Source organism: Microchirus variegatus (assembly GCF_963457635.1).
Source record: "Microchirus variegatus genome assembly, chromosome: 12".
Lineage (NCBI taxonomy): Eukaryota > Metazoa > Chordata > Actinopteri > Pleuronectiformes > Soleidae > Microchirus > Microchirus variegatus.
The window spans coordinates 24,644,758-24,658,348 of record NC_139813.1 but is presented as its reverse complement, the minus strand read 5'-3'; the positions used below and the strand labels follow the sequence as shown (position 1 = coordinate 24,658,348).

General features: G+C 42.4%; 2 protein-coding genes across 2 annotated transcripts; one reads left to right on the top strand and one right to left on the bottom strand.

Moving 5' to 3' along the window:
* Nucleotides 1-541: 541 nt before the first annotated feature.
* On the bottom strand, nucleotides 542-3,674 carry fsaf1 (40S small subunit processome assembly factor 1; the record flags this gene model as incomplete). Its single annotated transcript, XM_083898618.1, has 8 exons — nucleotides 542-683; nucleotides 1,225-1,262; nucleotides 1,369-1,455; nucleotides 1,542-1,637; nucleotides 1,982-2,044; nucleotides 2,294-2,394; nucleotides 2,807-2,989; nucleotides 3,596-3,674. The coding sequence occupies 8 exons, from the start codon at nucleotides 3,672-3,674 to the stop codon at nucleotides 548-550; spliced, it is 783 nt and encodes a 260-aa protein (XP_083754744.1). The 3' UTR covers nucleotides 542-547.
* Nucleotides 3,675-4,005: 331 nt separating this feature from the next.
* gnpat (glyceronephosphate O-acyltransferase) lies at nucleotides 4,006-11,123 on the top strand. The gene is made up of 17 exons (XM_083899248.1): nucleotides 4,006-4,132; nucleotides 4,616-4,810; nucleotides 4,921-5,097; nucleotides 5,191-5,320; nucleotides 6,134-6,261; nucleotides 6,372-6,447; nucleotides 6,552-6,703; nucleotides 6,809-6,939; nucleotides 7,589-7,839; nucleotides 8,161-8,259; nucleotides 8,468-8,641; nucleotides 9,347-9,426; nucleotides 9,509-9,649; nucleotides 9,746-9,845; nucleotides 9,949-10,042; nucleotides 10,728-10,789; nucleotides 10,891-11,123. Exons 1-17 carry the CDS (start codon nucleotides 4,109-4,111, stop codon nucleotides 10,932-10,934), a joined length of 2,058 nt encoding a protein of 685 aa, XP_083755374.1. The 5' UTR covers nucleotides 4,006-4,108; the 3' UTR covers nucleotides 10,935-11,123.
* Nucleotides 11,124-13,591: the final 2,468 nt, after the last annotated feature.

The window sequence follows — 13,591 nt, the reverse complement described above, 5'->3', positions numbered from 1 at the left end:
TGCTTTACTGTGTGTGTGTGTGTGTCTGCCAGGACCTGTGTGTACATTTCTATAAAAACACAAATATTTACCTCCATCTGTCTTGCTATGATCCTCTCTCTCTCTCTCTCTCTCTGTAAATGTTTTGTACGACTACATGGTTTGTATATGAGAAAAACGCATTGTACCCGCAAACTTTTCAAAAGCAGCAGAAACAACAAAAATGTCTTCTGTTTTTTTTGTGGTCATTTATAAAAAGGACAAAAATAAATAAATTGTGATGGAATTACGATTCAAACAGAGTCTCGTGTGTGTGCTGTTGCTGCTGCTGCTGTGGACGCTCAGGGATCAATACGCTGGATTTCTGACTCAGCGGTCTGTCACCACGGTAACACCGCGTCATATTTCACTGCTGGTCCGTTTCCCTCTTCAAATCTGTCCTGCAGTGAGCTGTAAGGTCCTTTTCTGTGTTCTCCTTGTGTTTATCCATCACCTGATAACACACGTTTATTTAGAAAAAAAGGAGATCTCTATCTTGTGAATCAGATTTAAAAGTTTGACCATTTACCTATTTCCTTCCCCGGTTGCCTTTGATGTTCTGGATCTCCTTGGAGCTCAGGACCAACAAGCCATTCTTGAAGCGCCCCACCTGACCCGAGGGGCCGGCGCCGGAACCAGAACCAGACGACACCTTCTTCTTGTCTCTGGTGGAAAACGGAATAAGAGACGGCAAACATTATTGCTAGTGCTGGTTAATTGCGTTTAACGGCGTCAACGCTAATGCGTGCCGCGTTTCCACGACGGCTGACTGGGAAAAGACGCGTGTGACGCCACGTTGGCCGCGGCACCAGAGTCCAGACACCTTTAGCAGCTAGCTCCGTTAGCTCCTTTAGCGAGCGCACAGTCGAACTGGAGCGGTCTGTTTATTAAACGAAAAGAGCAGCGCTACAAATAACTAGCGTACCTGTGTAACTGCGTATGTGTGCCTCTGTTTTTAAAGTTTAGCGTTACTTTAGAGACTCATTTTAACAATCGGGAGTCTTTTTCGTGGTCAGTCGTCATGGAAACGTGCCACGCATTAACTCCATTAGCGTGTTAACGCATGGAAACGTGCCATGCGTTAACGCCGTTAGCGGGTTAACGTGCCCAGAACTAATTATTACGATTATAACTTTTAACACCAACTTAAATATTGATAATCATGTGGTATTTTTTATACTAAGCGAATGATTGAAGTCCGCTCACTTTTGATTATTCGGCTTCTTCTTCTTTTTCTTCAACTCCTACAGGACAGGCAGAAAAGAAATATATAAATTAATCAACATACACTTTAATAGTTCCGACATTACAGTTCCCATAACCAGGTAACTAACGAGCTCAGAGTCTCACCGGGTCGACTTCCTCCTTCACTTTCTGCTTCTTATCCTTGATCTGCTGCTGCAGCGCCTTGTAGTTGACGTATTCCTTCTTGGGAGGCTGAACAACGAGACAATAAATCCATCAACGAATCACTGAAACCAAGAGGTCTTAAAGCTTGTGAGTTGTTTTTTTTTTAAACTTACTCTGGCTCCCAGCATGATGGCTCTGTCCTGCTCAAAGACTCGCTGCTGCTCCTTCTTGTAGCCTGTGATTCCGAAGCGATGGACCTCCAGACGAGCCTGACGAGCGCACAAATGGGGAAAGCTGCATTTTCCTGTTCGTACTGGCTCTTTGTGGTCATCTTAATAGATTAAAAATGGACTGAATGGATTGTAATCTGTAAACTGTGTTTCTAATGGATTAAATCCAGTGGCTTTACAGTTAAAATGGTCAACTTTCAGTCACAGGGTAGGAGATACAACCACTGAGCTATAATTATAGCAACACTATACGGTGACATCACACAGAAAGATAATAAAATAAAACAATTTTACACAGCAAGACTTAAGGGTTTAACAATAAATAAACCTGTAAGATCAAATGAGCTTTATACAAATCCTCAATAGGAACATTTAAAAATCACCTTTTCCAAACTGATTCCTTCCAGCTGATCGCTAGTCTTCGTCTTCTCCGTCGTCTGGGGGTTCTTGAAGTGAAGACGGCACAAAGAACCAAAGAAAACAAGAAGGAAAGGGAACGAGAAATGAACGAGAATTTAAATTTGGCTCCTATCACACGGTTTGCAGATGTGGTAACTCCTGCACACTGAACAAAACATGTAATAATAATAATAACAATAAAGCAGTCTAATATCTGGATTACTAGTGTGGCAAGAAAATCCACCGACACCTCAGACTTGGTTAAACTTAACTAAGCTTCAGTAGTCCCGACTTACAGGTATCGTGTTGGCAACCGGAGTACGCTTGACCTTCAGGTTCTTTCTGGGATCCTGAAATGTCACGACTTCCACCCGGTTCGCCTGCTGTGTGGTTGAACCTGAGTGAGAAATTAGTAAAGTAATTAAAGGAGGACAGTGGAGGATGGAAGGCTTAAGCTGTTTAGTGGGGGAGTTACACTACCGTTCAAAAGTTTGCAGTCACCTATGCAATTTGTTTGTGTTTTCCATTATGTGTCACAGTTTTATTCATCCAAAGAGTTGCACAATGAATAGAAAATATAGTCAAGACACTGACAAGATTAGAAATAATGATGGTTTTCTAATCATCCATTAGCAAACACAATGTACCATTAGAACACTGGAAATGGGCCTCTATACACCTATGTACATAATCCATTAAAAACCAGATGTTTGCAGCTAGAATAGTCGTTTACCACATTAACAATTTATAGAGTGTATTTATGATTCATTTAATGTTATATTCATTGAAAAATGTGCAACACAGCCCACCTGTTTGCTCAGTCTTTGGATGATGTTGCTGCTGTTCAGCATCTTCTCTGTGCTCATCCGAGTCGTTGCAAACATTCTTCACCGTACTCAACTCTTCTTCCTCCTCCTCCTCTTCCTCGTGATGTTTTCGTTTCCTCTTCTTCTGCGACTTGAGCTTCTTGAGCTTTGATGCCGGACCATTATCTGCACCAAAGGTCAACAACAACAACAACAACACAGAACTGGTTGAGAAATATCACTGTTTGTCTCTGTGCTATACACACAATTCTAAATTCAATACATTCAGACAACACTTGTATTATGGACACCTACATCATAACAAACTTATGTTATATAACTACATAATAAAGTCACAACAAAGCAGTTATTTAAACGCAAAATCATGAAAGAAATCCTACCTACCTTTTTTTTAATGTTTTTTAGGCTTCCTATTTTTTATTGCTTTAATAAGTATTTGATTAACCTTGGTTGTTTTTAAATGTGCTATATAAATACACCTTGACTTGACTTGACTTGACCTACATACCTAGCTTTAGCAAATACAAAACGGTATAATTGTGTTATCTTGTGCATGAACTAGCTAAATTTGTGGAAAAGCCACAAAAAGAGTATAACAAAAATAATATATAACAGCTTGGTCATGTACCTGAGGTAAAGACGAGTTACGAAACACAATAAAACATATTATTCATGTTAATAAACAGTCCAGTCAGCTGTGTTAAAATCAAACAAGAGAGAAGGAACAGCAGCTAGCATGCTAGCCGGCGAGCTAACACACGCTACACTCACCGTACTCGTACAACGTGTCCAACAACTGCTCAATAAACAACGAATCCTCGTCTTTCGCACCGTTTATCTGTGCGCTCATTTTAAGCTAAATATAAAGAACAGCTTCACGACAAAATAAAAACTAAAACGTAAGCTGCGTTCACCGCTGACTCTCGCGGCGGCATGAATGACAACAAACCGCGGAAGCACATGGGAGCGTGGACGGGTAGAGCCCCGCCCCTTTCGCTCCGTTCATTCCCTATGGCGTTACGTGAGTAACCGTACCGCGCATGCGCTCGGAACCCACAACCCGGAAACCAACCAGGAAGTCAGAAACTTTTTTTTTTGACAGGGGCGGTGCTCCATCCAGATCTTATAATACATCCATACACACAACACCACCACCACCACCCGTGAGTTTACACGCCCATGTAAACTTCTGCTGCTTCGGAATATCAACAAAGAAGTGTTCTATCTGTCGGTTTAACTCCACCGGATGCAGCGCGTGTGTGCGCTTATAAAGAGTGACCAACTATGGCGTCAAAGTCTGTTTACTCGGTACGTATGCTCTGATTTTTGCTAGTCGGCTAAGCTAACTTAGCGCTGCTGTTCACCTCTCTTGACATTTCATTCAAACAGGTGTACGACACGTTCGTGCAGGTGTCACAACAAGGAACCGGAATGTCACACGGCAGTTGTTACACCGGTATAAGCGCAACATTCCAGCGTTAGACGTACATTGGAGAATATATATCATCCAGCTTCAGTATTTTATGATTATAGTGGATGTATGCGTTTTTTTAACGCAGCGTTGGGCTGAATGATGCTGGAAACATATAAGAGTTTCAATATCTAATCAGACCACTGATAAGAGTTTTCAGTGTACTATTTATTGCTCAGATTTAAAACGTATATAATAATAACACATGGTATGCCATCAAAAATATTAATATCTACTGTAATAAAAGTAAATTAAATATAATATATGTTTTTTTTTATTGTATTGCAGCCTTTGAAATGTGTCCATTGTGTTGTTTCCAGCTGCACAGAAACCCCATGCTGAAGAAAAGAGATGACTTTGAGGACGTCTTGGAAGAGCGGCGGAGCTCCAGCGACCTGCGATACGCTCTCAGGTGCTACACGCCTGTCCTGTACAAAGGAATGACTCCGAGCAAAGCCAGCATGCTGAAGAGCCTGGTGCTGCAGTCCGATCAGCTGCACTTTGTCATGAAACAGGTAAGACGTCTGACAGAAGTCTGTGACGCACTGCGTGTCCTTCGTCCACCGCCATCTTCTGCTGCGATATCATTCCATTGATATCAGAAACCGTACTCTGGATTGTCCAGGTTTCCACGGAGTCGGGCAAGGCCGTCGACGACGTCCAGGAGGAGGCGTCGGCCATCTTGGAGGAGATGGCTCACCGCCTGCAGCTCAGCACCGTTCGCTTCTTCGCCTACACACTCACCAAAGTCTTTAAAACGCTGTTCAGGAGCATCTGCGTTAATGAAGAGGGAATCCAGAGGGTGAGTGCCCACCCACACACACACACACGCACAATCACAACACAACACAACACAAATGACGAACTTGAACTCGCGATGTTGTTGTTGTTCCAGCTCCAACAGGCCATTCAGGAGCACCCGGTCGTCCTGCTGCCCAGTCATCGTAGTTACATGGACTTCCTGCTGATGTCATACCTCCTGTACACGTACGACCTGGCGCTTCCTGTCATTGCTGCTGGCATGGGTAAACACTGTACACAACAAAGAAAAATAGTTTGTGGTGTTAGTTGAACACAGGAGTCATGTTGTGTTTATGTATATTCATTATTATTTATATTCACTCAGAGAGCATAGACCTCCACATCCACTGGATCCAGAAAACAAGCTCTTAAACTTGCTTATAGCTATTACCATCTTACATAATCCTGATCTGCCGAGGTGTTGCGTAGATATATGCGCGTCTGAACTTGTTAAATATGGACTTGTTTTGCCGCCAAACCCGTGATCTGTATCAGATCCAGATGAAATCTGATGATAGAGTGTCCCATGCACTATTTTTGTTTCCAATTTTGTTCAAATCTGATGAGTTTTGTCATAGAATTTTGATAATTTGTCATCACGCAATCAGTGGGTTGATTCTTACCAAAATGTTATGTCGAACATACGTTCGTGATCACCTATCCATCATTAAAAATCCAAAAATGACTAAAACGAGAAGCACTCGGAGAGCGCAGACCTCCGCCGAGGCAGCTCAGCTCCCACAAAATAGAGATAAAAATAGTGGTAGCGTCGACGGATCACGCCCAAAATTTTATCACTTGTTCCTGGTCCAATTGTGGACATTTCCTGAAAATTTCATCTAAATCAGCCTGTGACATTTTGAGTTGTGTTGCTGACAAACAAACAAACAAACAAACTCGCCGAAAACATATACCTCCTGGTGGAGGTCAAAAACTGTAGACAGGAAGTTGGTAACAGAAGGACAAACTTGTGCAGATAGATAAAAACACCTAATACAATGCAATAACGCCATACTATTTGTACCGTTTCCCTGCAGATTTCATGGGAATGAAGGTTGTCGGGGAGATGCTGCGGATGTCCGGGGCCTTCTTCATCCGACGATCGTTCGGTGGAGACAAGCTGTACTGGGCCGTCTTCTCAGAATATGTCAAGACCATTCTTAAGGTCAGGAAACCTGTTTTCCCAAACCCTCAAAGTATTGCATAAAACAACAACAATAAATGTCTGGAGGGGATCGTAATTAATACAGGTTTTCTTGACTTTTTACATTCCAGAATGGATTTGCCCCCATTGAGTTTTTCTTAGAAGGAACCAGAAGCCGAACGGCCAAGTCCTTGACTCCAAAGTTAGGTAAGGAACATAGAAATCTGTCATCAGCCGATCAGATGTTGTGTTTTGTTTTTCCACAGCCTCGTCAGTAAGAGCTTCACTGTGTGTGTGTGTCCTCCTCGCAGGTCTGTTGAATATAGTGATGGATCCCTTCTTCAAAGGGGAAGTGTTTGACGTGAACTTGGTCCCGGTCAGCATCAGCTACGAGAGGATCTTAGAGGAGTCGCTTTATGCCAGAGAGCTGCTCGGTGTGCCCAAACCCAAAGAGTCTACCTCAGTGAGTCGCTGACACAATGAGCATGAAGAGAAAAGTGTTGTTTTTTTGTCGTTGTTGTTGTTGTTGTGTTGTGTTGCCTGTAAAATGCCTGCTGCTCCATCACAGGGTCTTTTTAAAGCCAGAAAGATCCTCAGCGAAGACTACGGCAGCATCCATGTTTACTTTGGTCAACCGGTGTCTGTCAGAAGTTTATCTCAGGGTAAAATCGACCGCTGCCAGTTCAACCTCATACCAAGGTGAGATGAACAGATTTCAACGAGGTTCTAAAACTATGTCTATTGTCTCTTCTTACTAAACTAAAAGCTAGTTAACTAGTTGTTTTTTATACTGTTTGGGCAACTGTAGACACTTGGGGACTTATGATGGTAAGACTCTTGCTGAAAGAACATACACTACCCTGCAAAAGTTTGAAATGTCCTTATTTTTGAAGGAAAGGCACTTTTTTTTCAATGAATATAACATTAAACGAATCATAAATACACTCTATATATTGTTAATGTGGTAAACGACTATTCTAGCTGCAAACGTCTGGTTTTTAATGGAATATGTACATAGGTGTATAGAGGCCCATTTCCAGTGTTCTAATGGTACATTGTGTTTGCTAATGGCGTGAGAAGGCTATTGGATGGTTTGAAAACCCTTGAAAACCCTTGTGCAATGATGTTAGCACAGCTGAAAACTGGTTTTGCTGGTTCTTTGATGAATAAAAATCATTATTTCTAATCTGGTCAATGTCTTGACTATGTTTTCCATTCATTTTGCAACTCTTTTGATGAATAAAAGTGTGGCTTTTAATGGAAAACGCAACAAAAATAGTTTTCGTTGACCCCAAACATTTGAATTTTAGTGTATATTTGACTGTGAACTTTCCATTTTTTCCCCCAGACACATCCCTAAGAAACCCACGGAGGAGATCCAAAGTTTTGTCAACGACTCGGCCTACAGGCTGGTCCGAGCCCAGGAGGAGAACATGGTCCTGAAGCCGTGGGTTCTCCTGGCGTCGCTGCTGCTCCAGAACCAGCACCAGAGCCGAGCGTCCGGGCAGAGACCGGGTCTAACGCTGGACGAGCTGAGCGAACAAGCGGCGTGGCTCAGGGATCTGTCTCGACAGTACGGAGCCTTCCTCCACTGGCCTGGTACGGTGTGACCTCGACGAGCCTCCCCCTCACCGCGGTCGCACTGAGCCGCTCTGTGTCGTCGAACAAAAGAGCCCTGTTTTGGAATCCAACGTGGTGTTTGAGGACACTTGATGTGGCTGCTTATCTTTAGTTCGTCTTTAAAGTGTCTCGAACACAAACACAAGGATCCGTTTAAAGACTTAAAACATGTCAGAATCAAAAGAATGAGAATATGTCGATTTTTGATCGTATAACACAAGTACCTTATTGTTTAACACGCAATAGATAAACCCAGGAAATGATTCTGTGTCCTTGAACTTTATCTCTTTCTTCTTTCAGACCACACGTCTACATCCGAAGTCGTCTCCTCCAGCCTTTCCCTCCACCGAGGTCTGGTGAAGATGTCGGAGGGAAGAGTCCAACTGGCAGTAGAACAAGGTTTGTGTTTACTGGCCTATTTATTATCCTTTAAAATGTTCTTTAAACTGTACTTTAAACAGTTCATCTAAATCAATGCATTTTAATCCTTTAACACATAAATATGGCTGTAAAATGAAGTATTTTATGCTTTTTATTATGATGCTAAGTTCTATATTACTATGGATAGTTTACTCTACATTTATTCTCCGTCATGTCTTGAGAGCAGGAGGACAGGTGAACCCCGGGGAGCCTCGCGGAGCCGTTACCCCAGAGGAGGAGCTCCTGAACCGGGCAGTCGTCGTCCTCTCCTGCGCCTCCTACAGGAACCAAGCGATGCACGTCTTCCTGCGGCCGGCGCTGCTGGCCTCGGCCCTCCACGCGGCCTCGTCCAACCACAAACGTAAGCGTCCGTACGCCAATTCAAACATGAAATAAGTACGATAAATATGAAATGCGTAGGGAAACATGGAGAATTCTAGGTTTCTCAAGGTTCTTTGGCCTCTAAATGACTATTTCTTTGTAAGCGTTTTTTAACGATAGCTAGCTACGCTCTTTTTTTCCACCATGCTGACGTTGACAAGCCAATAGCTCAATGCAAATGTTAAATTTTGCTCAGTCAAAGGTGATGGGCACGCTAACGGCGCTAAAGGAGCTAACGCAGCTAATGGAGCTAACTGGCAAATGGTGCCCAGACTCCGGTGTCCGGTGTCGTTTTTCAGGTCAGTCGTCATGGAAACGCGACGTGCGTTAGCGTTGACGCCGTTTGCCACCGTTAACGCGCCCAGCACTAATAAAACCGTGTTGAATCGCTGTCACAGAGTTGGTCAAAAAGCACAAACTTTATTGTTTCTTGTGCTTAAAGGTGAAGTAAGTAGTTTATAGTGCCATCTAGAGGAGAGGCTGAAATTTACAACAAAGAACTGCTCCTCTGCTCACCCCCTCCCTTGTAAAAAAAAAAAAAAATATATATAAAAATATTATACAGCGACTAGACAATGCAGGAGCACATAATATGTATAAAAAAGTGGATTTTGGGGTCATATAAACCCATAAATACTACACAGTGTCCCTTTAAATGATCATCTGTGTGCGTTGTGTTCTCCAGAGGAAGTCTTCAACAGCTTCAGCTTCCTGAGAAACATGTTCTCCAACGAGTTCATCCTCTGTCCTGGAGACACAGTGCGGGTGAGGAGCATCGTTTCCACTCTTTTAACGTCACTTCGGTGTGAATGTGAATGTCCTCACGTGTCCTCACGTGTCCCTGCAGGACTTTGAGGAGGCCTGTTTCCTCCTGATGAAGACCGGAGTGCTGCAGGTCACCCAGCAGGAGGTGCTGGTGACGGACAGAGGACAGAGGACTCTGGGCTTCCTCACCAATATGCTCGACCCCTTCTTACAGGGATACCAGGTGAAATAACGGAGAGAGGTTTCAAGTACATTCCCACTAGAGGGCGCTGCGAACTCAGCATTAACTTTACACCTGTGTGTGTGTGTGTGTTCTTAGGTGGTGTGCAGGTTCCTGTGCGAGGAGGCGAGCGAAACGCTGACAGAGAAGCAGTTTGTTCCCGACGTGCGGAAGTTCATCATCAAACATCTCCTCGAAGGTTTGTTTACGCTTCTGCGTGTTTTATCGCGACTCTTCGCTGCAGCTTTAAGACGAACATAAACTCAGATACGTCTGTGTTTGTGTGTGCGTGTTTTCTCAAGGTCGACTCAGATACTCTGAGGTGTTGTCGTCGGACCTCCAGAAGAACGCTCTGGCTGCTCTGCTACGACTCGGAGCTGTGCAGAAAATGAAAGGGTATGTTTGGTTTTCGAATACAGCAAAAACATGTGGTAATGAAGGATTTTGTACAACATATATATGATGTCAGTGTAAATAACTCTATTTTAACCACCTGTGTTTCTCAGTCTCGGAGCTCGGACAGTAAAATTAGGAGAATCCCACAAAGTGCAGCTACTTCCTGTTACCGCTATTGTTTTTGTTGTGGTTACTTCCTGTCTTAAAACAAGAGAAGATTATAAAATCTAACACTAATAGGTATAAATAACTACCATTATTACATTAATTTATTAAACTTTCCCGGGAGAATACTCTCAATTTAGCTGCACTTTGTACATATGTGGAACAAACCACGTGACCAGCTATGCTAACAACCCCAAAAATAGACAGTTAGCCAAAAGTTAGCAAAACATTACCGATTGCAGCTTTAACTAACAACCAAATTTCCTGGTAATTTCCTGCAAAGAAAAAATTCAGAGTAACAGGGAATTATCAGATATTACCTTTAAGTGCATGACACTGTATCTGCAGCTTATGTTACGCTGCCCCCATGTGGTAAATGGATGAACTGAACAGGCCCACATGCAATACAGGAATGAACTGGACATTAAGTCGTTATTTTTATGTAAAACTGTAAAGTCACAGACAGTTCAGTTCTCCCAACGTCACTGTAAATGCTGACTTCTTTGTCTTTTGACCTCAGAGCGCAGCAGGGAACTTTAAAAGTGAACACGGTGATGGTGAACTCTCTGGAGGACACTTTAGGTAAGAAAAGAGCTCCATGAACAAACAGGAAAAGACATTTTCAAGTCGTTTGTTTTTTGTTTTTTCTAAGACCGTCCCTCGTTTTTGTCTGATTTATCCAGGTGGAAAACTTCCCACTCAGAAAGCGGCCGTCGCTCGCCTGTGATTCGCGGACCCCCCACGTCGGTCAAAAGGAGACCGAGAAGATCGAATCCTCTTGTCGAGGGTAACGCGGCGACGGCGACGTCGACGTCGACGTCTCGGCTCGTAAAGCGGCGCGGCTGCGGCACATGGAAGCGAATCGCTTTTCACAAAGAACGTCTAACCCAACTGCTTTTCTGTGAGAGGTGGAACAAAAACCATCTGGAGACAGCTTTCTTTTTTAACCTTCTTCCTCCTTTAATTTCTCAAATCACCTCCTCACCTCTCTTTTCAGAACGCCTTATTTTCCCCCCTCCCTGAGACATCTTCTATTGAACGTCTTTTATACTAAAACCAGACGATGAGTAAGGCCTTTGAGGCTCTATTGCTTTTAGTTTTTTTGTTTGAATAACTAACCTAGCCTTGCATTCTTGTGAGGGAGGAAAAAAGTGCCATGGCCGTTTTCCATGCAGTTATTTATCCTCGTATAATCAGCGTGGCTTTGTGGGTTTCTCTCGTCCTTTAATCCCCTCGTCTGTTTCATTTTGTTTGAGCACTTTATTGAGTTTAAATGCTATTTTATTTTGGCACAGTTTCCCTCTTAATTTAGTTGAATTAACAAAGGTGTTGAAAATGTTGGAAGAACAAAAAACTCGATATCGCTGTCGCGGGCCTTTTGCCAAAAAAACTACGGACGACACAGGCGGAGGAGGTGTAGGTTTGTTTGTGTTTACACTAGATTTACTCTACCGTTCAAAAGTTTGGGCTCACCTGTACAACTTTTGTTGTGTTTTCCATTAAAAGTCACACTTTTATTCATCAAAAGAGTTGCAAAATGAATAGAAAATATAGTCAAGACATTGACAAGATTAGAAATAATTATTTTTATTCCAAATAAAACTGTTTTCAGCTGTGCTAACATCATTGCACAAGGGTTTTCTAATCATCCAATAGCCTTCTAACGCCATTAGCAAACACAATGTAGCATTAAATCACTGGAAATGGGCCTCTATACACCTATTTACATATTAAAAACCAGACTTTTGCAGCTAGAATAGTCGTTTACCACATTAACAACGTATAGAGTGTATTTCTGATTCATTTATTGTCATAGTCATTGAATACAAGTGCTTTTTCTTCATAAATAAGGACATTTCTAAGTGAGCCCAAACTTTTTTAACGGTAGTGTACGTCAAACTCTAGTTGAAACTGCAGTATATGATGTGTTTCCATGATGTTACGGTTCAGATCAATGGATCGGCCTGGTCTAGCTCCGCCCTGACCGTACCATTTTACTCTGGTACCTCAAGGGGAAGGGTGCCAAATAATGGAACAGGTCAGGGCTCAGGTTATTTAGCCCTACTGTACCAAACCGAACAGTTCCACTCGTCGGAAACACGGCTTTCGTTACACTGAAGCACGACCAGCTGCACCAAAGGAATATGTTTCTGAATCAATGTTACTCATAGTTACAGCTGCAACTAATTATATTTATTTTCAATTAAGCTGTCGATTACGTTTGAGAAAATGTCGGACGCCTGGAAACGATGACGTTCTCAAAGTTCTGTCCACAGCAAATGAAAGAAACCAGGAATTATATTCCCCTTTAAGAGAACCTAAACACTAAAGTGACCGGTTTCCCCTTGTGTGGAATCACTGAAGTTGCTTCGCAGTCACCGAGTTTCTGTTTAAACTTTAAAGCCACACAATAAACCTGAAACCAAGGGTTTACAAGGCAAAGGAAGGTTAGACCAGACGGAATAAATGAAAAACGGGAGCAGTAACTGCAGCGCGGAGACCTCGGAGGAACGATAGTGATCGTAAAATGTCACCGAAGCAGAAAACGATAAGACGTCGGGACTTCGTGCACGATGAGTTTGAGTGTCTCAGCAACTCAGGAATATACAGCGTTAAGAAATGTGTCGTTTTTAAATCAACATTTTCTAAGTAAAATTAAAGTAGTCTTAAAGAGAATTAGATTGAAGCTATTTATTTGGTTTGTAAGCAGTGCAGTCCACGTAACTTTGAAATCTACCACGTGTAACATCGCACTGTTAGCAACTGTCTCGTATAACTGTTCGTTAAACGGGTAAAAGTCGGAGGCGTTCGTTAACTATAGACGACAACGTTAGAGTTTGGTCCGCTCTAAAATAAACTGTTACGTCTGAGTTTTGCCTATTTTAAAAGTTAAAAGGTAGTTTTAAGACGCGAACTACCGTCAACCAGAATATGATGCAGCACCGCATGTCGCAAACACATCCATTGCGCTTTAACAAAGCAACTGTTGTCGTAAATTCTGTTAAAAAAACACGGTCTACAAAATAAACGTGTATCGCGATACGTGTCGTATCTCGAACGTCGATCCCGAACCTTGGAATTATCGAATGTCTTGTTTTGTCCACAAACCAAAACAATTGTAAAGATTTCTTTGTAATATGGAATGAAGAAAGCAGACAATGAAAAAAAAAAAATGGGAAAACTAGTTTTATTTATTGAGAAATCATCAATTATTCGCTCCAATTTACCCCCGAAAAATCGTAAAGCAGCTGCTTAAAACACGAGTTAGACCAGCGATAACCTGTGATACCTGATAACCTTATGACCTCATGACCTCGTTGCCAATATAATACTTTTGAAGTACCGTTTCTTTAGGGAATATGAACACAAGCCTCTAACGAATCC

Coding starts and splice junctions, on each gene's coding strand:
- gnpat (XM_083899248.1), top strand. CDS start 4,109: ATGGCGTCAAAGTCTGTTTACTCG. Junction 9,846..9,948: donor CATCAAACATCTCCTCGAAG/GTTTGTTTACGC, acceptor TGTTTTCTCAAG/GTCGACTCAGATACTCTGAG. Junction 10,790..10,890: donor CTCTCTGGAGGACACTTTAG/GTAAGAAAAGAG, acceptor TGATTTATCCAG/GTGGAAAACTTCCCACTCAG.